The sequence below is a fragment of the Phoca vitulina genome, unplaced genomic scaffold (genome assembly GCF_004348235.1).
Source record: "Phoca vitulina isolate PV1807 unplaced genomic scaffold, GSC_HSeal_1.0 scaffold6, whole genome shotgun sequence".
Classification (NCBI taxonomy): Eukaryota; Metazoa; Chordata; class Mammalia; order Carnivora; family Phocidae; genus Phoca; species Phoca vitulina.
This window is the reverse complement of record NW_022589709.1, coordinates 51,413,189-51,438,193: the sequence shown is the minus strand read 5'-3', so window position 1 is coordinate 51,438,193 and position 25,005 is coordinate 51,413,189. Positions and strand designations below refer to the sequence as shown.

The window sequence follows — 25,005 nt, the reverse complement described above, 5'->3', positions numbered from 1 at the left end:
TAGTGTGAATTTAAAAAACGTCAAAAGAAAACTAGGCTTACTAGCCTGCAGTAATTTGTCACATGTTCGTATACTACCATAAACACACTGTGAGAAAGTGTGTGTGTGTTTTCATTTAGCAAATGTTTAAAGAGAACCTTCCAATGGACCACGACTTGCTATAGGCATTGAGAATACATTGGTGAGTGGGCGCCTGGGTGGCTCAGTTGGTTGGGCGACTGCCTTCGGCTCAGGTCATGATCCTGGAGTCCCTGGATCGAGTCCCACATCGGGCTCCCTGCTCGGCAGGGAGTCTGCTTCTCCCTCTGACCCTCCCCCCTCTCATGTGCTGTCTCTCTCATTCTCTCTCTCTCAAATAAATAAAATCTTTAAAAAAAAAAAAAAAAAAGAGAATACATTGGTGAGTAACAAAAGCAGAGTTCCTACTCTCCCGATGGGGAGAAGGACAGAGAGTTAACATGTCACCAAATCAATGCAGCTGATAGCTTTGGATAGGAGGAAGTGCTGTGGAAACAGTAAGACAGGCCTTGGTGACAAAGGGTGGGATTGAGGGTTTGGCCTCTCTGAAGAGACGACCTGGAAGGTGGGAAGGAGGCATCAATATATGCAAATATTCGGGCAGAGTGGTCCTGGCAGGGAAAATACCACATGCAAAGACCCTAAGGGAACTACACTGGGGATGAGCTGGCCTGAAAGACCCTCTCACTTTCAAACCTCAGAGAAAGGACAGCTAAAATAGAACAACCGTCCTTTCAAATGTATGGCTGGGCTTCCAAGGAAATTAGGCACAGCCCCTAAGATGAAATTAAGCTTTGAATATTCAAAGAACTATGAGCAGTTAGGTAGGGCCTGAGCAAGAGGGCAAGGGGAGCAGCAGCAGATGAGCTCAGGTAGGTAGGTAGGGATCTGTTTCTGTTGGCTCCAGAGACCATGGTAAGACATTTGGATTCCGTCCAAATGTCTTGGGAGCCTTTGGATACTTTTAAGCAGCAAAATGAAGTGCTTTTTTTTTTTTAATTTTATTTTATTATGTTATGTTAGTCACCATACAGTACATCATTAGTTTTTGATGTAGTGTTCCATGATTCATTGTTTTCGTATAACACCCAGTGTTCCATGCAATACATGCCCTCCTTAATACCCATCACCGAGCTAACCCATCCTCCCACCCCCGTCCCCTCTAAAACCCTCAGTTTGTTTCTCGGAGTCCATAGTCTCTCATGGTTCATCTCCCCCTTCCTTTTTCCCTTCCTTCTCCTTATGTCCTCCATTCTATTCCTTATGTTCCACAAATAAGTGAAACCATATGATAATTGACTTTCTTTGCTTGACTTACTTTTACTTAGCATAATCTCCTCCAGGCCCATCCATGTTGATGTAAAAGTTGGGTATTCATCCTTTCTGATGGCTGAGTAATATTCCCTTGTATACATGGACCACATCTTCTTTATCCATTCGTCTGTTGAAGGGCATCTCGGCTCTTTCCACAGTTTGGCTATTGCGGACATTGCAGCTATGAACATTGGGGTGCATATGGTCCTTCTTTTCACTACATCTGTGTCTTTGGGGTAAATACCAGTAGTGCAATTGCTGGGTCATAGGGTAGCTCTATTTTTAATTTTTTGAGGAACCGCCACCCTGTTTTCCAAAGTGGATGTATCAACTTGTATTCCCACCAACAGTGTAAGAGGGTTACCCTTTCTCCACAGCCTCTCCAACATTCATTGTTTCTTGCCTTGTCAATTTTTGCCATTCTAACTGGTGTAAGGTGGTATCTCAGTGTGGTTTTAATTTGAATTTCCCTGATGGCTAGTGATGATGAACATTTCTTCATGTGTCTGTTAGCCATTTGTATGTCTTCTTTTGGGAAGTGTCTGTTCATGTCTTCTGCCCATTTTTTGACTTGATTATTTGTTTTTTGGGTATTGAGTTTGAGAAGTTCTTTATAGATCTTGGACATCAGCCCTTTTATTGACATTTTAGTTTATTTATTTTTAGTGATCTCTATACCCAATGTGGGGCTCAAATTCATGACCCCAAGATCAAAAGTCACATGCTGTTCCAACTAAGCCAGCCAGGTGGCCCTAAATTTTGTTTATGTAATCTCTACACCCAATGTGAGGCTTGAACTCATGACCCTGAGATTACAAGTCATATGCTCTACTGACTGAGCCAGTCAGGCACCCCCTCTTATCGATGTTTTAAAAGGGTAAGTCTGGCTGCTGTCGGGAGAGTGGCTTGTGGTACATGGCGGGGGGACAGGGAAAGGAGAGTGAAGCTCCTGCTGTAGGTCAGGGGTACAGTGTTGCCAGCTAGGAGTTCGGTGGTGCCAGGGAGATGTGGAGAAGTTGTGGCTTTGAGGTCTGTTGGAGAGATGGAGCTTGTGGAGAGATTGGACCTTGAGTGTGATGAGGGGAAAAGAGGACTCGGGGATGAGGTCTTGGTTTTAGTCATGAATATCTGGGTGGCTGGCAGTGTGTCATTTGCTGAAGCAGGAACATTTAAAGAAAAGCAAGAGTTTTCTTTGGTAGCAGAGCAGGAAATCAGAAGTTCCATTTTGGACACAATAACTCTGAGATGCCCAGTAGACATCTCTGTGAAGATGTAAATAGGCAGGTAGAGAAGGGTTTCTGGAGCTCTAGAAAGAAAAGAGGCCATGTTTCAGAGACAGTGGCCTATAGATAGTGCTTAAAGTCATAGAAATACACGAGTCTGCCTAGAAAGAACCTGTATCCAGAGAACAGGACTGACAACCAATATTTAGGATATACCGACTTTGGAGAGCTAGTCAGAGAAAGAGTCAACTAAGGAAACTGAAAGAAAGCCAATGAGGCGGGAAAGAAACTAGCACATGTCATGATGAGGAAGACAAGGGAAAAAGTTCTTCAAAGGAAGAGCATGATCAGCCATATGGAATAATTTAGACAGTTCGAGTAAGAAGAGGACAGAGAAGTGCCTATTAGATTTGGCAGGACAGATGACCTTGACTGGCACAGCTTCTGTGGACTTGGGGACAGAAGCAGGAGACCGTTGCTCTAGACCATTCTTTTGAGAATGGGGACAGAGGAGTAGCAGTGCAACTGGAGAGGCCTGTGGGGGTCAAGGTAGGGTTTTTTCTTAGATGGTGGAGATGGGTGTGCTGATGGAATGACCCATCAAGTAAGGTGAGAGAGCACCATGAGGAGCACCAGAGAGGAGGGGTAGGTAATTACAGGAGTTCTGCCCTTGAGAGAGAGAAGGAGGAGAGAGTCACAAGGACAGATTGACCTTGGATTGGTTACAACAGACCAACTGCCAATGCCCCTGAGAGAAGGCGGAGGGTACAGACAGGCACAGGTGGGTGAGAAGATTCAGGAGTGAAAAGATGAGATGTATGTAGTTCTCCCTGTGTTTGCATTCTCAAAGAAAACAGGAGGTGGGGGTCAAGTGCACGGAGTAGAGTAGACGGCTAGAGATTTGAAGAGAGACAGAAGAAGGGTACAACTGAGTTTTGAAGGCTGGGGAAATGCATATTGCAAAAAACGGAGAGAGAAAGGAGTGGACCCCACCCCCTTTATATAAAGCAAGAGCACAGGGTATGTGCACACACACACACCTACACACACACACACACACACACACACACTAAGCAGGGGGTCAGAGACCGACTTCACGGCTAACGAAGTACAGAAGGATGTGAACCGCAACGATCAGGCTAAACTTAGGCTGCTGGACAGAAGAATCTACACCTGAAAAAACTGCATTTTAAGCTGAGGAGAGGGGGCTCTGGACCAGCTAGCTCTCCTCCAGGATTAGATTCTATTTGTTGTCCAATTTCCTCCGTAGGCTGAAAACTGCTCCAATGGAATCACATTGCACTCAGTCTCTTCCCTCACTGATGTGATGTTTGGGAGTGGTGAGAGTGAAGGGCAGTATTTCTCAGACCAGCTGTCAAAAAGGAGACTGAAGTCATAGGAGAGGCCATTGGAGAAGTCCAAGCAAAAGCCAGGAGCCTGAGGTTTCATAGAGAAGAGCTAGAATTCTTTAATTTAATTGCTGTCAATCATATAAGCAACAGAGCTGTAACTACAGAGAGCTGTATGGCTTTCTTTTTTTTTTTAATTTTATTTTATTATGTTATGTTAGTCACCATACAATACATCATTTGTTTTTGATGTAGTGATCCACGATTCGTTGGCTTTCTTAATGCTGATGTAAGAAATCACCACAAACTGACTGGTTTTAAACCACATAAGTTTATTACCCTAAAATGCTGGAGGTCGGAAGTCTAAATGAGTTGGCAGGGCTTCTGGGGGCGGGAGGGGAGAAGACAGCCCTCGCCTTTTCTGGCTTCTGCAAGCCGCCTACATTGCTTGGCTTGTGGCCCCAGCTACATCTTCAGAGTCAGCACTATAGCACCTTCAGATCTCTCTCTGAGCTGACCTCCAACTTCCTTCATCACATCTCCTTCCCTCTCTTTCTCTTATGAAAAGGCTCTTCTGCTTATGTAAGTCAGGCCCCACTCTATGACGTCATCAGTCTACCTCAGGATCCTTAACTGAATCCCCCCTGCAAGGTACCTTTGCCATATATGGTAATGTAGTCACAGGTCTGGGCATGGGGACGAGGACATCTTTGGGCAGGGAGGGAGCCCTGTCCTAGCGCCAGAAGCTTCCAGCTTTATCCACTAGTGTGATGTAGTCCTGTGCTGTAGCTTTGCATTTGCTTCACTCAGCCATCTAAAGCTTTTCTTTTTTATCCAGTATGTAAAATAATAGGATCTAGAGCTTTTAAAAAAGATATTCATTACAAGAAACTTTCAGATCAAATGTGAAGTGAACAAGGTATGTTTTCTCTATTCCATCAATTTTTTTTTTCTGTGTTTTGGATATTTGGGACTTCGGAACTTCTGCTACAGAAAACACTGAGAGTAGACATGCCCTCCTAAAGTTCATGATGTGGTTAATTTACCAATTCGCATAACCATCAGGTATTAAATTCCCAGAAAATGTTTATGAATCTAAGATTGATGTACCATGTCATTGATGTTTACATCATTTGTCAACAAATTCTGTGTTTATGAGCAAGTGTGCATGCACATGAGGCTGAGTGTGGTATATGACTCTGCCTCAAATCCTGGTGGAGAAGATGCTGATGTGTAACTTCAGCTTTGTGACCCTGAGGAAGTTACATCACCCTCAGAATCTCACTTGGCTTCTGTGTAAATAATGAATAAGTACACTGCTCTCCTGGGGATGGGGTATAAAATATCTGACTTTTATTCACAAAAGGCCTTATAAGTGCCAAGTATTGCCAAAACCTAAAATTTTGCCGTGTGTAATTCATCTATATCTCTATAAATTTCTGCTCTGTTTTCAATTAGTTTTGATATCCCTCATTATTTCTCATTTAGAATCATGTTTGAATTTAGCTTTCAACCATTTTATATTCATTCAAATATTGGCTTCCTTTAGTTCTTTTTTTTCACTGTTATTTAAATTTTATTAATATTATTTTTTACTTATTATTTCATTTCAGCTTTTATTTAGTTCTTACACTTAGCTATATAACTAGGGGACTCTGGCAGTGGGATTCCGTTTATTCTCAGCAGTTTTCCTTTTAGTTTTTAAAGAGATTTCTGTTTGTATCCCATTATGCTTGTTTTTATTAGAGTAAAAATACTATTTAGAAATTTTAGATTGTCTTGATCTATTTTATGACATGTGCATATGGAGAGATACCGCACCTGCCATTTCTTCACAATTGTACTGGTCAGGGTGCTGGCAGGAAACCAAGGACACCCTCACAGGGGATCACTGAAGAGTCACGTGGAAACAGTGAAAAGAAACCAAGAGAGGGGCGCCTGGGTGGCTCAGTCGTTAAGCGTCTGCCTTCAGCTCAGGTCATGATCCCAGGGTCCTGGGATCGAGCCCTGCATCGGGCTCCCTGCTCCGCGGGAAGCCTGCTTCTCCCTCTCCCACTCCCCCTGCTTGTGTTCCCTCTCTCGCTGCCTCTCTCTCTGTCAAATAAATAAATAAAATCTTAAAAAAAAAAAGAAGAAAAGAAAAGAAACCAAGAGGGAATAATAAAGCACCTAGGAGCTAGCAGCAGGAGGGCATCTTGTACCTACCTGTGCTTCAAAGAACACCAGGATGGAGGGATTGCCAAAAGCTGACAAGAGCCGTGGCTGTAGGAGAAGGTCCCAGGGGGTGAGCATACCAACTGCCAAATCTCCCCCCAGCCAGGGGAAGGGAGAAGGGAAACAAGGGAAATAAATATCTTGAATGCTGTTCCCACCATGCCAGACCCAGTGGAAGCCAATGGTCAAGGGAGCCAGTTGATGCCTCCATAGCAGTCCATTTCCCGGCACACAGCGGGGAGGGGGGGGTGGGGCAGTGACCCGGAAGAGCAAACAGAACATGCCCCAGCACAGAGGTCTATTGGAAAAATATTCCAGATTACTTTATCATGGCCTTTGGAATTCGATTGTGCAGAAACACACATGTACCCCTATACTTAAGCCCTGACCCCTTTGGTTTCTTTCTCTCACCACTGCTATTGGTGGTTGTAAAGTTGAGCTGGTCACCATGGCTAATGCCCAGATCATCTCATTCTTCTGTGAGTATTGAGACTTGACAATACATTCGCAGTGTAGATACCCACAGTGATTGGGGGGAGGGTCCTCGCTTTCCCAGCAGGCCATCTGAGAGGTGCTGTCCTTCACTCTTCCATTCTTTCTTTTCTAGGATGGAGCTTCAGCATGGGGTCAGCTTACCAGTTTCACAGTTGGCGTGTGTTCGTGATAGTCTGTGCGCTCCCCTGTGTCTCCTCGGTGGTGGCCCTCACATTCATGCCTGAAAGCCCACGGTTCTTGCTGGAGGTAACATGTATTACTGTGAATATCTAAGGGAGCCACACACATTGGAAAAAGTTCCTTGTTAATTCTAGGAAAGTGTGTTTGCCTCTCTAGGAGGTACGCTTTCCCTTGCCTACCATGGAACCATGGAGGGGTTGGTTTTGTGGAGACATGCTTTAAAAGACCCGTGTGTGAAAAAGCTGCCTCGTGGCCTGAAAGCACTAATGTTCCTCCTCAAGCAAGTAACTTTTCACTCAGTGAAGAGACTTTGTCTTTTTTATACATGAACTTTTAGCAGCTAAAGATGCTATTTCTAGGGCGCCTGGGTGGCTCAGTCGTTAAGCGTCTGCCTTCGGCTCAGGTCATGATCCCAGGGTCCCGGGATCGAGCCCCGCATCGGGCTCCCTGCTCCGCGGGAAGCCTGCTTCTCCCTCTCCCACTCCCCCTGCTTGTGTTCCTGCTCTCACTGTCTCTCTCTCTGTCAAATAAATAAATAAAATCTTTAAAAAAAAAAAAAAGATGCTATTTCTAGTTCTAGGCACATCCATTGAACTGCTCAGGTATTTAGGGATATCCAGTGGGATATCCCATTTGTGCAATTACACCCAACTTGCTCTGACAACACAAGATGGTTATTGGAAAATCAGGGAGTATAAGTGTTTTACCTTTTAGCCCTTCAGTGTCTGTTCACATTACTTAGGTTGGAAAACATGATGAAGCGTGGATGATCCTGAAGTTAATTCATGACACAAACATGAGAGCACGGGGTCAGCCTGAGAAAGTCTTCTCGGTGAGTACCTGCTTCTCAGTGAATCTTCTATGCCAGGGGCCAGGGAACCTTTTCTGAAAAGGCCAGATTGTAAATTTTTCTCTGTACACCAGCTACACTCATCTTTTGGTTCCTCATATTCCACTTCACTTAGACATGTTGCACTCACTGGCTCTGTGTGTACCATTCACTCTGCATGGAATGTTCTTACAGCTTCTAGTTACCAAGTCTATTATCAATGGGGAAAGCCAGTCTAAATTAATGAAAATTGGATGGATGGAATTTTTTGGAAGGAACAGTGGTTTAAATCTTTTTACATAGGCAGTCATACATTTAGACTAATAATGTTTTGTCTGAAATAGGTTTAGGCAGATATACAGTAAGACATCGGGAGACATAAATAACATCTTCAGTATCTTATAAATAACACCAACTACAGGTGTTAAAACATATGAAATAGTTCCTCATTAAACAGTCTGTTGACATCTTATTTATTTCATTTTTACTTAGGAAACAAATTTTTCATATTGTAAATATAGACTTAAGTTTGGCCTTTATCTAAATTACCACACATTCTTCATTAGCACAATTTTTTATGCAATGTCATGGAGAAACGAAAGTCAGTAATGGATGTTCTCCATTGAGGACCTGAAAGTCTTTGAATAGGCCCTTCTTTTAAGCAGATGCACAACAGAGGAAGGATTTTTTTTAAATGAAAGGATCAGAAGGCTAGAGGAATCTTGAGGCATCATCTAGATACTCAATGTCACTTAACCCTTCTTAGCCACATGAGGGAAAAACCCTTTACCAGAGGGATCTTCTGAGAAGGAGAGTCTCTCCAGGGCCTCACTGTGCTACTTACCTGCTTTTTCCTCCAGAAGGTTTGAGTTACCAAATTCACACATGGTCATCCATGTTGTTACTAGATTAGGTGAGAACAGGGGGGAAGACTCCAAAAGAATGGATAAACTCAGAGTCATTTATTATGTGACTTTTAAAGTCATTACATGATTCCACCATGACAAATTTGTCTTTTTCCTTATTATGCCTACAATATAGTGAATCTGCATGCATTCCTCCAAAGCCTTCTTTTAAAGCTCTTCTTCTTATGCCCCTACCTTAAATACTGTTTTCCAGGACTCTATTTTTAGCTAATTTCTCTTTTAATCCTATATGCTTTCCTTAGCTGATTCTAGCTCTCTATCTCCTAATGGACAGTTCTCCTGAGCTCCAGACATACATGTTGAAGGCCTTTATGGACATCCTTTTATGTCCTTTCACATCTGAATTTCTGAGTCTGAATTTAGCACCTTAAGAGTCTTCAAGCTTCTTCTTTTTACTAAATTCTACCAGAAGATACCACCAGTACCACAAACCGGAAAACTTTACAACTACCCTATTTCTTTCTTCCCCTTTATCCCCATAATATTCAAGGAATCACTCTGTCCTATTATTTCTATCCTAAATATCACTCCTCATTGTTCCTTACTTTTGACCCTACTGCCGCTGGTTTCTTTCAGCCCTCTTTACTCACTGCCCTCCGCCCTTGGACTATTCTTCAGGAATCTAAAACTCTTTGTAGTTGGCCAATACCTTGTTTTCTCTCACAACTCAGGATGTTTGCACATGGTATCTCTCACGCTTGGAATGGCCTCCAAGTGGTTTACACACATGGTAAATGACATACTTCTCCATAAGTCCCAGCTTAGATTCAGTCCATGAAGGCCTCTCTCATTCCCAAGACAACTTGAGTGTTCTATAAAATACATCTCTCCCATCCAATATAGATCTCCATTAGAGGTTTTTTTCTTTGTATGGTAATTGCTGAGAGGATGTCAGTAATGGATATTTTATGTTTGCATCTCTGTAGTCTAGTGCTGGACCTGGTACACAGTGGGTGCCCGTGAATGAATGAACAAACAAACATTGATGAGTAGAGAAGAAGAAGCCTCCCCAAAATAGTATGTTGAGTGATAAGAACACCTCTGTGGTTTAAAAAAATCTAGAGTATCACAGAATAATGCCTCCATGGGTTATTTTGAGCTGACTCTATTTGGAATCCCACATTTAACTCAGACATTATTTTCATTAAATACAGACCTCTTTGTTGACAGAGCCAGGAAGAGTCTGCTGCTTACCTTGCATAATTTGGAAGATGCTGAGGGTCCCCAAATGACCACTGTCAAAAGACAGCCTGGGTATCTGGATTCTCACAAAAGAAGTGCTGCTTTGGATGTGGGCAGAATCTCCAGAAAAAAAGTGTTCAAAAGTTCAAAAGTGTTCAAAAGTGATCCCTGGCAGGGGTCACATTTGTGCAATTGCTGTGTTCTCTCTCAAAAGTTACATAAATATTGACTAACAGCATAAGATGGGACAGGTCCACAAAAGGAACCATTCTTTTTTTTTATTTCTATTTTTTCTGTTTTCAGGCTTCATTCTCTGTGTTGAAAGCATTGCCTCTCCCATGTCTAGGTTCTTTTCCTGAGCAGAAGAGGCTAACTTAAGTTCTAGATGCAACTTTTCACAGTGGTCTCCCATCATTTATGCCCCCTCTGTCACGGAAGAATCTGTCAGAATTCATTCTCTCGACTCTGCACCAGGCTCGCCTGTGGCCATTTGCTGACCAGCCGCTGTGGTGTTAGGCTATAGGAAAAGGAAAAAAGGGGCATAAAATATAAAGATAACTTTTAAGAATACAAGTTGGATGAGGAAGCTTTAAGAACTATGTTGAGGGGCCAAATGTATCAAATCAGTAGGCTCCAATGTGAAGTATGTACAATCACTTCAGTCCAAGCAAAATAATTCTTATTGCAGAAGCTAATCTCTCTGAATGTTTTATCTGCGAAATGTGTGCCTTTATGGTTTCCAAAGGACATTTGGGGTTCATATTACTCCATCCCTCCCTGTTCTTCTGCCTTTGCTCCGTGGTATTCCCTCCTATTCATTCTTTATGCAGTTCTTTTAGGTGGTGTTGGGATGTGTGTACTTACGCCCATGGTCTCATGTAGGAATGGAATGATTATCAGATACCTGCTTACTTTTGTGGGAGTTGGGATTTGCTCCTCTCAAAACAAAAAACTCAGCACGTGGCACTGTGTTGTTCTCTACAGGTCCACAGAATCAAAACCCCCAAACAAATAGATGAGCTGATTGAAATTGAGAGTGACACAGGCACGTGGTACAGAAGGTGTTTTGTCCGGATCCGCACGGAACTCTATGGAGTAAGTAACAGACCCGCCCCGAGTGCCGGCCAACATGTCACCTTTGAAGTTGGTCAGAACAGGGTTGATCATGGCCGCCATGCGTGGCCCTGTGCCCCCTGCTGTCCAGGACACCTCATTTGCCTGCACTGGGACCAGGTGAAAGGACCGTCCTGGGATAAGTGGGCTGGACAAGACATTTCATCTTTGGGAAGGGAAGGTGCTAGGCAAGGAGTCTTGGCAGGGCTGGGACACACTGAAGTTTTAAGTTACTTTGTCCCTTGGCTTCCAGGCAGCTAAAAAAGTGAAGCTTGCAGGATTTGGTTTCCTAGAGCCTTCAGCCTTGACATTTGAAGTTCCAATGAATCTGGCTAAAAGAAAAGTCAGTGTTTTTATAACTGGTGAAGGGGATTGGGGAGTGGGTTCACTGCATAACCACACAAGAAAACTAACTCTTGAACATTTCACAGATTTGGTTGACTTTCATGAGATGTTTCAACTACCCCGTCAGGGAAAATACGATAAAACTTACAATTGTTTGGTTCACCCTGTCCTTTGGGTAAGTAATATTTCAGTTCTTGGTGAGTGAAATCTTTACATTTCCACACGGTAACTCTCAGTCATGCGGCTCTCCTTTCTTACACTGTTTAATGCTGTTAATATATTAGGAAAGATTTTTTTTTTTCAGTTTAGATTTGCTGACCATGACAGTTTTTATAAATGACTTACCTTGGGGCGCCTGGGTGGCTCAGTCGTTAAGCGTCTGCCTTGGGCTCAGGTCATGGTCCCAGGGTCCTGGGATCAAGCCCACATCGGGCTCCCTGCTCAGCAGGGAGTCTGCTTCTCCCTCTCCCATTCCCCCTGCTTGTGTTCCCTCTCTCACTGTGTCTCTCTGTCAAATGAATAAATAAAAATCTTTAAAATAAATAAATAAATAAATGACTTACTTCATCTTATCACAGCACTGGGTGACAAAACCAATAGTCCTTGGAAAGTCTGACGAGACTATGGGTGATTTGCTCCCCATAGCTTCTCTACCCTCTTCTCCTTGTTTGCTTGGCACCAGCCACACTGGCCTCCTTGCTTTTCCTTGAACATGCCAGAACGTTCCAATCTCAGGGAACTGCCTTGGCACTGCTCCCCAGACATTGCCCCGCTCATTTCCTCACCTCTTTTGAGACTTGGCTCAGATGTCACCTTCTCAGGGTCACCTTCCTTAAGCACTTACTTAATTGCAGCCCCTCAGCACTCCCTACCCCCTTCTCAGCCTTATTATTCCCCCAAAGTACCTTCCATCTTCTAATATACAAAAAAATTTCTTTATTCTCTAGAGAATAAAGCTCTGTCTCCCCTTCTGTGGAAGCTCAGTGAGAACAGGGATTTTAAACTGTCTTGTTCACTCCTGTATGCCCCCGGCACATAGTAAGTGCTCAATAAGTAGTTACTGAATGAATAGAACCACCATATGTGTGTTCTAAGAAAAGAGGAGATAGGAAGAAAATAGCAGAATTTTATTTGCTAATGGCTTTAGAATATTTGTGTCCAACTCTATTTTGTGTAATTTACTGTTTAAAAGAGGCAGTTAGATAATACCCTATACTTTCAAGTCACTTGGCTCTTAATGCCCTAGTAGAGCTCAACATCTATGCTGCAGGTTCTATCTGTAAACATCCCTAAGTTAAAACAGGTGAGTGATCAAAGATGGTTGATCTTTCATAGTGCCGTGAGGGGTGGTAAATGGAGAGACAAGGAACGTGTGGATCAGAAGACCTAATACCTCATTCTGCTCTGTGACTTGGAGACACTACCAAGTTTTATTTCCTTATTTCCAAGTTAAGAGGGTAGATTCGGAATATGTAAAGTAACTCCCACTCAAGTTCTAGAAGACGCATTAATCAATGAAGGCAGAGAAGGCTAAAAAGTGCCTACTATGTTCTAAACACTCAACGAGGTACAAAGATAAGTAGTCAAAAGTTCTGTTCTTGATGTGGAGATTTACATGGTTTGCTAACATTTTGTTATTTATTGCTGACCACATTTTAAGCTTTATGGTTTCCTTGTAATATCCCTGAAATGTTAAAGAGTGGCTAGCATTTGGTAGATATTCAGTAAATGTTCACTGAATAAATGAAAAATTAGCTGAAACTCCTCCACATCATTGATGATGTATGTTCCAGGCTAGCATGCTTCCCTCATTGTTGCCACTTTCAAAGATTTTTGTCCTGAGTATGAGTGGAGAGCAGTGTGATTGATGTTCCATCCCTGAGTCATTTCTGCTTTAGTGGCCACCACTCACACCCCCACAGTGATTCAGTCATGCTCTATGAAAAGAAGGGGTTGGAGATCTATGGAATCCTAAGGCAGAGATGTTTTAGAAATCTTGATGACAGTGATGAGGATAAACACTGAAGTCTTTTGAGCACTCACTATGTGCTAGGCGCTTTGCATCCCATTTAACCAGAGTAAGGAAGGTGGGTACTGTCATTGCTCTGATATTAGACATGGGGCACCTCAGGCTGAGATGAGTGTGCATCCGAAGAATCACCTGGAGGACTCCATCTCCAGAGTTTCTGATGCAGCCGTTCCGGATAGCACCTAAGAGTTTGCATTTGTAATGGGTTTTCAGGCGATGCTGATGCTGCTCATCCAGAGATCCTATTTCGGGAACCACCAACTTAGAGCAGCGCTCTCTAATAGAAATAAAACGCAAGCCACATATGTCATTTTAAATCTCCTAGCAGCCACATGAAAGAAAATAAAAAGAAACTGATGAAATTAATTTTAAAAAGATACTTTATTTAGCTCATTATGTCCAAAGTAGTGTAATTTCAACATATAATCAATATAAAAATGATTAATGACTTAATTTTACATTCTTTTTTTCATTAAGTCTCCAAATTTGATATTTTATACTTAACAGCAGATCTCATTTGGATTAGCCACATTTCTTGTTTTTTTTAGTTTTTATTCAAATTCCATTTAGTGAACACACAGTATAATACTAGTTTTAGTTGTACAACTAAAACTCTTCCATACAATACCTGGTGCTCATCACAGCAAACACACTCCTTAATCCCCATCACCTGTTTCATCCATTCTCCCCCCCCACACACACACACCTCCCATCTGGTAACCATCAGTTCTCTATAATTAAGAGTCTCTTTCTTGGTTTTCCTCTCTCTTTTTTTTCCCCTTTGCTTGTTTATTTTGTTTCTTAAATTCCACATATAAGTGAAATCATATGGTATTTATCTTTCTCTGACTGGCTTATTTCACTTAGGATAATACTCCCTAGCTCTATCCACATTGTTGCAAATGGCAAGATGTCATTCATTTTTACAGCCAAGTAATATTCCATTTATATGTACATATATGTAAACACACGTACACCCCACATCTTCTTTATCCCTTCATTAGTCAATGGGCATTTGGGCTGTTTCCATAATTTGGCTATTGTAGATAATGCCGCTATAAACATCAGGGTGCATGTATCCCTTTAAATTCGTATTTTTGTATTCTCTGGGTAAATACCCAATTGCTGGATCATAGGTATTTTTCCAAAGACCTACAAATGGCCCACAGACACATGAAATGTACCATCACTGATCATGAGGGACATACAAATCAAAACTGTAATGAGATATCACCTTACACCTGTCAGAATGGCTAAAATCAGCATAAGAGACAACAGGTGTTGGGGAGGATGCACTGTAGGTGGGGATGCAAGCTGGTGCAGCCACTCTGGAAAACAGTATGGAGAGTCCTCAGAAAGTTAGAAGTAGAGCTACCCTATAACCCAGCAAGTGCTCAGTAGCCACCTGTGGTTAGAGACTGCTGTACTAAAGAGCACAGCAGAATGGCTGAGCTGCCCCCTGCTAGAGTCCTACGTAAGAGGGTACGGTAGAATGTGGGAATAACCTGGATTTTCAGATAATAACCCGAATGACCCTTTTCCCAGCCTTGAACCATTTGAGAAATGGGTCTCTGCCCTCGGGCTAATAGTATCACAGTAATGTAGGCACCAAGAAATAGTCCCCATTAGTAAAGAGGTTATTCTTTAACAGTACTCAAGAGTTTTGGGAGCCCAGGAGTTTGTACCAGCAGACTAGGAGATGGGGTTCCTCAGTGAGGCCTGGGGTGATGAGAAGAACATCAGGGTCAGGGAGCCCTGTGTTGGTGTAGGTTGCAGGTCCCTGCCCAAAGGCAGAGTGCAGGACCCCTATCCGTGGGGCTTCCCAGGGAGTCTCTCCAGTGTGATTTTTGCAGACTGACGCATGGCGGGGAGGGGACAGTACAGATGACTGCTGGATGATTCCTTGTGTTGCAGGGAGCCGATCAGAATCACAAGTGCTTCTCCAGGAACCCCTGCCTCTCTGAAAATGGGGGGGGGTCACTACCACCAGGTGTGCCAGCACCCGTACATACTCCCATGTCTTTGTCTTTGCAGGTACTATGGATTATCTGTGTGGTTCCCTGATGTCATTAAACATCTGCAGGTGAACATGTTGCCCATTGAAAAGATCGAGAGAGAGAAATTTTCAAATTTCAGTGTTAACTTTACAATGGCAAATCAGTTGCACACGGGAGCAGAATACGACAATGGCAGGTCCAGAAACTTTGAAATAACTTAATTTGCTGTCTGTTCTGAAAAATGTCTTTCTTCTGAGCCGTCGCTGCATGGAAGCATGCACTGTTGTTTGCTTATTTTTTGGTTTTTTGTTATTTTAGTTTGTACGCTAGTCATTTTCAAACTGAATTTGAACACGTCCAAATGAGCTTTAAAAAAAAAGGTGTATGTGTATCAGTCCTTGGCTTAAAACTGCTTCTGAAAACGCTGCTTCACATTTGTGAAGTAGCGGAATTAACTGGTATGAAGAGAAAATTCAGAGAGACGCTGGAAAGCCACAGAAATAAGTCATAGAGGAGAAGAGTGAGGAGTATGAGGAAATAAGATGGGTGATGGTGTTACTTAATTCAGAGAAGAAACCCGAAGTGTAACTTGATGCCTGTCTCCCACCCCTGAAAAAGGGGACCACTTTTCAGAAGCCCTTCCTTCTCCAGGAGGCTGAATCAAGAAGTGGCACTACATTGTATCAGGAAGACTTTCCCTTAGAGAACAGGAATGATTCCCCAAAGTTCAGGGCTTTGAAAATATGGAATAAGTTAGCAAAGGACGTTTTTGAAGATGGAATCTGGAATGCATCTTGATAAGGAGAGAGAACTGGCTCAGGAAGTGGTTCCAGTGCATTCTTTCAGGGAGGGAAAGGGATAGACAAGGCCATTTGTTTCTATCTGTTAGTTGTTTTCTGAGCAAATAATGGCTGATGTGAGCTCCTGATGGTTTACATCATTCTTAGGAAATTGTGCCAAAGGCAGAAATGGTAAAAGTAAAAATTTTTTAAAAACTGAACAAAGTTCTGCAGGGCAAAACCACTTTGGAAGGATGAAAAAGAATTCTATAGGATGCTTATGGTTTCTATAATGAAAGGGAGAATTATGAAGTAGGAGAGAATTGTTTAAATTGGCAGTTCCACGAGGGGCCTAATCCTTATGCAAGCCATGTAGGATCACCTTCACTCTCCCACATAAAATACCAACCAGAGTCTGTGCTTGTTTTTCCATGGAAACCTTAGAGTCCCGTGCTCGGTAATGGCAGGGTAAAATTTTACTTCATTTATTTTTAAAAGTATTGTTACTCCATTAGAAATGTCTGATATGTTTGTGTCTCTGACATATTTTAAATGATGCTTATTAAAGTTCTAAACCGATTCTTCAGTCACCACTAGGAAATTTTTTACATTAGCAATATAAGGATTAGCCATTTTAATAGTATTAAAATCCCTGTAAAACATATATATTTATTTTAGAAGGTGATAGAATTTTTATTGATTTTTTGTTTGTCTTTCAGGGAAATGGGAAATGCCACTAGCTAACTCCTTTTTTTTACAAAGAGCTTTCCTATTCAGTATCATAAAATGGCACCACTTTTCAATGCTGTGGTACTGATCTGGAATAGCCTCCAGGGTAGACTATCATGAAGCAAAGCAAAAGGTGTAGAATAGTGTGTCTCACTTGCTAGCACTCCATAAATAGAATGCTCCTCAAGAGCACACAAGAAACTGGCCACACTGGCCATCTCTGGGCAAAAGAACTGGGAGAGTTGAGGATGGCTGGGAAAAGACTTACTTTATCCTTTTTCTATGTTTTCAATTTTGTTCCCTGTGTACTCTGTGTACATATTATCTATTCATAAAAAACCTAAAATGGTTTTCCCTTTCAAAATTCAGTTCTGTTTCAGAAAATTGCTAATATTCTTAAAATGTGCCATTATTGGGGCACCTGTGTGGCTCAGTAGGTTAAGCGTCCGACTCTTGATTTTGGCTCAGGTCATGATCTCAGGGTCGTGAGATCAAGTCCCACATCATGCTCCGCACTCAGTGTGGAGCTAGTTTAGGATTCTTTCTCCCTCTCCTTCTGCCCCTTCCCTGCTCACTCTCTCTCTCTCTCAAAAAAAAAAAAAAAAAAGTTCCATTAATTATCCTTCTTTAGTGGATAAATTTATGGTTTAGATGGTTTTACTCTGGACCCTTGGAGTAGAGGTTGAAATAAGATTACTTTTTAAGATGGTGGTGTGTTAGGCCACAGTGCGCCTTGAGCTGACGAATACAATCAGGCATTAAGGTGAGAACAATTTTGAAAGTACTAAAGAGTATATAGCTTTTAAGTCAGTCAGCTTGCTTGCCTGGGAGGCTCAGACCCTTTCTGCCCCGAGTGGTATTTGGTATAATAACTTATTGCCCAGGTGAACAAGCATTTTCATCTCAGTGACTGGCTAAGTATACATTCATGGTCTCTTAATAACTTACCGAGACACAGTATGACTATTGATCCCTGTCTTCTGGGAGTCCTTATCAACACGGACAGATCTGAGTCGTAGACTCTTTTAAGATGTTAGGATCATCACGACTATTATCATCTTCACCATCTAGAATCCGCCCCCCCCCCCGCCCCGCAGCACCCAAAAAGGTATCTGAGCAGGTTTCATCATTCTACACTTTTTCAAAAGAGCAAAACTCTCTCATCACTCTGCCTGGTTCAAGCAATACCTGTTGGCTTTGAGAAGAAAAATATTCATGGAAATGAGAGTGACCTGTGAGTTTTTCTTTCTATGAGCCCTGAGTTCATCATTCCTCATATAAATGAAGCAGAATTCTCATGTTGTTTCTTCAGAATAATCAGAAATCCCTATAGGAGAATGAAGAAGCCTTGAATTTTTAGCTTAGGAAACAGACTTCCATTAAAAGTGAGCATGGGAGCACATTCTTCAGTTAGAGCCATTAACCTCAAATAGAGAATTTTCAAATAAAGGCATATGATCAAGAGCAAGAGGATAGGATTAAAAATAAGGAATCGGTAGCCACAGTTAATCTCCAAACTCTCCACCTTCAATAGCATACTCCACAAAATCTTTTACCAACATTGCAAAGCTAAATGAAGTTATCTTGAATGCCAGCTCTTCTGCTGGAAAATAATATCGGTGAGCCAGGAGATAGCCAAAGGACAGGCTGCATGAGGAAGAGGGGAAGCTAAGAGCCTAGAAGATCCAGAGACTAATGTCTTTATGGAGAGTCCATAGTGGGGCATCAGATTTCTAAACCTGTTTGACTTCACTTTGAACCCTGATGGACACAGTCATTGATAAGAATTTTTCTGTGTGTTTTTTGGGCAGATTTCTAGGGATGAAGTTCAAATCTGTAACTTTCAAAGATTCACTTTTTAAGGCCTGCCTCTTTGAGGATGTGACTTCAGTCAACACCTACTTCAAGAACTGCACATTTATTGACACCGTTTTTGACAACACAGGTAGGTGTGCTACTTAGCCGTGCCTGGGGCCTCTTCAAATGGCCCAGTTCTTGGCAGAAACGTGATACTCCTGTGATAGTGTGGGCAGAGGCGCTCGGGGAAAGTAGAAATTGAAGTGTAAAGGAATGGATTTCCTTAATCAGACTGGATCATAGTTAAGCTTTTATTATTTGTCTCTGTCAGATTTAATGCAAATGGGACTTGCTGAAGTTCCAAGTTAAAATAAAAAAATCCTGAGGCGCCTGGGTGGCTCAGTCGGTTGAGCGTCTGGCTCTTGATATCAGCTTAGATCGTGATCCCAGGGTCATGAGATTGAGCCCAGTGTCAGACTCCACACTGAGCATGGAACCTGCTTAAGATTCTCTCTCTCTCTCTCCCTCTGCCCCACCCCCACCCACCCTGCTCATGTGTGTGCACAATTTCTCTCTCTTTAAAAAAAAAAATCCTTTGAGTAATGTTTTAAAGGGATTTTATTTATTTCTTTGAGAGAAAGAGAGCACAGGTGGGTGGAGGGGCAGAGGGAGAAGCAGACTCCCCACTGAGCAGGGAGCCTGACACCGGGCTCAATCTCAGGACCCTGGGATCATGACCTGAGCCAAAGGCAGACGTTTAACCGACTGAGCCACCCAGGCGCCCCTCCTTTGAGTAATGTTTGAAGAAAAGAATCACCCTGTAGTTTGTTTGTTTGTTTGTTTATAATCCTGGCTTCAAAATTTGATGTCCACTTAAGTGATCATGCCTGAGCTGCGGCGAACAGAGGTGGACAACGCATGGCTGTGTTTAATCAGATAGTTTTTTAGTGCAATCCTGGTAATGGAGTTTGGAAAACTCCCCAGGGGAAAAGAGGGGCAGGGGGAAACTGATTGAGCACCTACTATATGCTGGTTCCTACTCTCCGTCATTAGACATTATCTCATTTGGTGAGATAATAGTGGAGACTTGGAAAAATTAAGCAGTTTGGCCACATTCTTAGACCTGGTAACAGCTAACAGTTTTATCTGATTGCAGAGCCCTTGTTTCCCACCCCTACACTCTGGTGTGTCTGTCCTCTGAGTCCAAAATAACAGCCCAGCACTGGCAGGAGTATGGCCCTACCTTGCTGCCAGCTAGTGACCGTCCAATAAGGGCAACTCTTACTCCTTTGTGCCTTCCTCCACTTTGACCCCAACTTCTACATTCAGCCTCAGTGGGCCCAAGGAAAGTCCTGTTCCTTCTCTTTGCCTCCAAGTCCCATAAAATAGCAGTGATAAGGCTGATTCATCCACATTTTGAAACAAACTGTTTTTGTAATTGTGGTATGAAAGCTATTAGTACTATAATGATAGTACTTATCTAACATGATAATTAGAACAAAGTAACATTATAAAGAAGTAAGCAAGTAATGTAATTAGCGATGGCCAACCATAAAAAGATCAGAGAATAACTGGACTCTTTAACGTATTCTTTTATTCAACTTGTAATGTGAGGTTCTAGACTAGCCCCTGTGCTTTGGCCAGGCCCTGAAGCCCTCAAGTTTACAATACCATGTTTCTTTTCTGAATTCTTGACTGGCTTTCTTAGACTGGTGCACAACTATAGAGAGCTTGATGAATTGTCTTTGTGTCCACAGATTTTGAGCCATATAAATTCACTGATAGCGAATTTCAAAACTGCTCATTTTTTCACAACAAGACGGGATGCCAGATTACCTTTGATGATGACTATAGTGCCTACTGGATTTATTTTGTCAACTTCCTGGGGACATTGGCCGTGTTGCCAGGGAACATTGTGTCTGCTCTCCTGATGGACAGAATTGGGCGCTTAACGATGCTAGGTATGTACTTGGTTTCATGTAAAATAAAAGAGCTGCCCTTGCCATCTCCAGGGAGCCTGGTTCCCACTATATTCCCTGCTTCCTTAGGGATTTGCATCCCACAGAGATGAGGAGAAATCCCTTAAGACCTTTCATTAGGACTAAATTTCAGTGAAAATTATGTCTAATTACATTTCATTTGAGGTGCTTCCGTGAGTTAACAGACTGAAGAACTAATTATATGTGACTAATGTATATTTTTCCACTTAAGTAGCTGAGTAATTGACGATGTGCATTTCCTGCTTGCTGTGTTCAGAAGGCAGTTGGGGAGGCAAACCTTTTTACAGGTGAGGTTACCTGTACCACTGAGCTTTTGGAGTCCAGGCCACGGCCTCTCCTTGGGATTCAGTTTTGCTGAGAGATGTCGAAGACCCAAGGATCATTCTCTGCTAAGATGGCGGGAAACATGGCAGCCTTTTGTTGGCTTCTTTGGCAGGTGGCTCGATGGTGCTTTCGGGTATCAGCTGTTTCTTCCTCTGGTTGGGCAGCAGTGAGTCCATGATGGTAGGCGTGCTGTGTCTGTATAATGGATTGACCATCTCGGCCTGGAACTCTCTGGATGTGGTCACTGTGGAACTGTACCCCACAGACCGCAGGTATGTTGAAATGGGCCTCTAGGAAGAGGCACTCTGGGCTTCTTGGGGCCACAGAGAGGTCATAGAAAAATAAGCCAAACTGTCATTTCCCAAAGGAAGTGAAAATCCAAAAAAAATACCTGGTTTATGAGGTTGTAGTTTTCACTCATACCTTTTAAAGAGAAAATGTCAGGGAATATGGTTGCTAGCAGGAATAAGTATTCGGGCAGTGAAACTAGTGAAGGGATTTAATTGTGTCCATGACTTAGTTTGTTGGCTGACAATATGAGCAACCTATAACGCAGTTGTGAGGAGTAGGATTTAATAGCCTCTCTTGGACCACATTTTCAGCTGCTAATCAGTCCTGAGAGGACCCTTACCTTCCTTTTCAAGTGTCTGCATGAGCTTTGTATTAAGCAACCACAGAGAAGTCTCTAGACCATATCTCTTGACCTTCCTGGTCTGTTGGAGGAAAGCCCAAGATATTTCCAGTTACAACAACAACAACAACAACAACAAAGATTCCTATTAGAAGAAAGTTATGCATCAGTCTCAACATGAAGGTAAAAAGCATCTTATATCAGAGAAAGGACTAAAAGATAGACTTTTGGGGTCGAGTTATAGCAGCTGAATAATTAAAAGAATAGAAGCCCTGTTTTCCCATTTGACATGAGCAAAGACAAATGGCCTTTTCCTTCTTTTATTTTGTGTATACTTTGTCACCATGGGAGCCTTCTCTGCTGAGGGATGGGGTCAGTATCTTCTGAACTTTGAAATGGAGGAGGGATTTTCCTAGGATTATGCAGAGACATTTGGGGTAAGAATTTTCAACAACATTACTGACCATATAGGAACGTTATAGGAACTATATACCCATCTCCTGCAGAACATCTCAAACTCTTATGGATCTGTCCTTATCCAATGTTCTACTAGACCCTCAGTAACCTCCTATTGAATATTTAGGCTCCAAAAGGAACCATATACTCCACATTCAGCATCTCCTTCATTCATTCAACAAACATTAATTCTCTGCTGTGAGTGAGATCCTGAGGTGGATGCCATGGGCGTTGGGATGAGGGTGCTGCCAAAAAAAAAAAAAGAAGAAGAAGAAGAAAGAAAGAAAAAAAAGATTAAGACTCTGCAGTATCCACTGAGCATTCTTTTATCAACCTCTCTTCCTACAAACTGGGCCCAGATGTGGATTAAACTATACATTTAAAATAAACCCCTTAATGTTAAAGCAACGCTATGGCATAGCCGGATACCTTTATGTTACACATGTAAGAGTTTGATACTATTTTAGATGAATCAGCTGCTTATCCCTCTACTGTAAGGGATGGAAGGATAAATATTCTTCTATGGCAAAATCTGGCTTAAAAAACAAAAAGCAAGAAACAATGAATTGGGCAGGTTCCTCCGATGAGAAACATGGATCTGCTATAATTCAACAGATTTTGTGGGTAAAAACAGAAATTGCTGTTTGCTCGGGTCCTCTGAGAAGCAGAGAACAGGACGGAACTAAATGTGGGCGCAGATTTTAGTAGGAGACGTGGCTGTGCGAGAGAAAACAGGGAGGGAGGTGAAGTCTGGGAGAGCTGTAGGCACCATGAGAGGGGTGCCTTATGAATAACTGAAGGCGTGCCTCTCACTCAGGTTTTAGGAGCTAGGAACCAGGACAGAGACCACATGTATTGCTTAGACCACACCTTTCCACTGTGTCAATGTCACTATAATTCTTCAATCCTCAAAATCTCAGCATCAAAGGAAAGCGTAACATAATGATTGCCTGATGACATTTCAGCTTTTCTCCCAGGTTAGATCACGGACAGTTATGGCACATGATAATTTGAGGGGCACAAAAGGGGGTAGAAGGACCCTCACAAACACATTTTAGTGGAGTCCTTATAAGATCCAATTTGTTTATGGAGATGTGAGGGAACCCATTTTTTGGAATAGAAGCTTAGGGAAACTTTTTAGTATATTCTTTGATACTCTCTCACACAAAATATATGGTGTCTTTTCCAACACCAACCAGTTCTCCAATTCTGACACTACGCAGGGTTGGTATCAGATCCTACAAGTTAAAGGGCTCAGTCCCACAAAACCGCCCCATTTCAGATGCGCGCTGCAAATGGGGGGCCCAGGCAACTCACACTTCTGCCCAGCCAACTACAGATTTGTGAATTTCCACAGCCCCAAACAGGTTTGATAATTGACTAGATAAAGAAGTACCTAGGGTGAGCTACAGAGGAGTGTGAAGTGCCTGAGCCTCCGTGTTCCCGTGGAGTTAGTTAGGGTACACTACCACCGTCCTTACAGGTGAATGCATTCACCAGTCTGGAAGCTCTCTTGATTTATAGAGGTTTCATTATGTAGGCATGATGGATTAAATCCTTGGGCATTGGTGACTGAATTTAATCTCCAGCACCTCTCCCCTCCCTAGAAGTCAGGGGTGAGGTGGGAGGCTGAAAGTTTCAACTCTCTCTTCACATGGTTGGTTATTTCCAGAGACCAGCTCCCAACAAGAAGCTATCTAGGAGCCCCTCAAATTAAAGTGGAGATGATATGAAGTTTTCTGTTATTATGCAGAAAGGCTAAGATTTTAAAGACTGATACAGCCAGCGTTCCCTGGAGCGGGTGAGGGCAGCATTGCTGCTCAGAAGCTGTTAGGGAAATTCTGAAAACATGTACAACATGTTGAGATCAAGGGGGGAGTCTAGCAATCTCAGTGTTTTCCCCAATAGATGAGGGGGTGTTTCCTTTGGCTGCTTTCAAGATTTTTTCTTGGTCTTGGTGTGGATTTCTTTGGGTTATTATGTTTGAGGTTTACTCAGCGTCTTGAATCTGTAGATTTGTGTCTCTTGACAAATTTGTAAGACTTTCAGCCATTATATATTTGAATATTTTTTCTCTTCTTCTGCCTGAACTCCAGTGACATGAGTATTAAATCTTTTGTGATAGTCCCAAAGGTCCTTGATGTTCGGTGAATTTGTTTTCAATCTCTTTGCTCTGTTTTTCTTATTGGAAACTTTCTATTGTTCTCTTCCAATTCACTGATTCTTTCCACTGACTCCTGCATCCTGCTGTTGAGCCTAATCGCTAAGCTTTTTTTTTTCTATTTTTTCTAGATGTTTTCTATATTTTATGTGTTTCAAGTGTGTTCATGATTGCTCACTGAAGCATTATTATCTTGACTGCCTGAAAATCTTTGTCAGATAATACTAACATTTCTGTCATCTCTAGGTTGGCATCTCTTAATTGTTTTTTCTCAGTCTGTTTGAGATCTTCCCAGTTGTTCTTAGGATGAGTGATATTCAATTGAAAAGTCATTTTCCTATTATGATATGAGACTTTATTTTTTTTTATTATGTTATGTTAGTCACCATACAGTACATCATTAGTTTTTTATGTAGTGTTCCATGATTTATTGTTTGCTTATAACACCCAGTGCTCCATGCAATACGGTATGAGATTTTAAATCTCTTGTAAACCTTTAGTTTCTGGACACCTCCCTGTGTGGAGAAAAGGGTACAGTGCCTTATTATTGCCTGGTGGAGGTAGATATCCAGTGTCCCCACTCAGCCTCTGTTGACACACAAGAGGGGGGGATATCTTCATTCATGTTGGCCAGCAGTGGGAGTCCAGGCTCCCCTCACGATCATGATACCATGGAGGGAAAGAAGGGAGAAGGGAAGGAGCTCATCACTGGCCAGCAAGGATGAAACTCCCTACTGAGCCTTCCCTGATACCACTTCGGTGGTGATATGGAGTCACCACATCACAGTTTTGTGAGGGTGGAAGTCTAGGCTCTCTCCTAGGCTTTTGCTGGTATGGCTGGCATTTGGGCTATAATTTTTTTGGTCTTCATTTGGAGGAGAAAGATTATTGTCTAAACATTTTTTGTCTTTCTA

General features: G+C 42.3%; 1 protein-coding gene across 5 annotated transcripts in view; it reads left to right on the top strand.

Moving 5' to 3' along the window:
* SV2C (synaptic vesicle glycoprotein 2C) overlaps positions 1-25,005 on the top strand; it is a 455,323-nt gene that overhangs the window by 409,843 nt on the left and 20,475 nt on the right. For all 5 annotated transcript variants that reach the window (XM_032404170.1, XM_032404168.1, XM_032404169.1 and 2 more), the window contains 8 exons: positions 6,726-6,859; positions 7,536-7,625; positions 10,715-10,825; positions 11,275-11,363; positions 15,252-15,410; positions 18,534-18,667; positions 20,277-20,480; positions 20,956-21,115. In XM_032404170.1, coding sequence (XP_032260061.1) covers positions 6,726-6,859; positions 7,536-7,625; positions 10,715-10,825; positions 11,275-11,363; positions 15,252-15,410; positions 18,534-18,667; positions 20,277-20,480; positions 20,956-21,115 — 1,081 coding nt within the window. The remainder of the gene's footprint in view (positions 1-6,725; positions 6,860-7,535; positions 7,626-10,714; positions 10,826-11,274; positions 11,364-15,251; positions 15,411-18,533; positions 18,668-20,276; positions 20,481-20,955; positions 21,116-25,005) is intronic.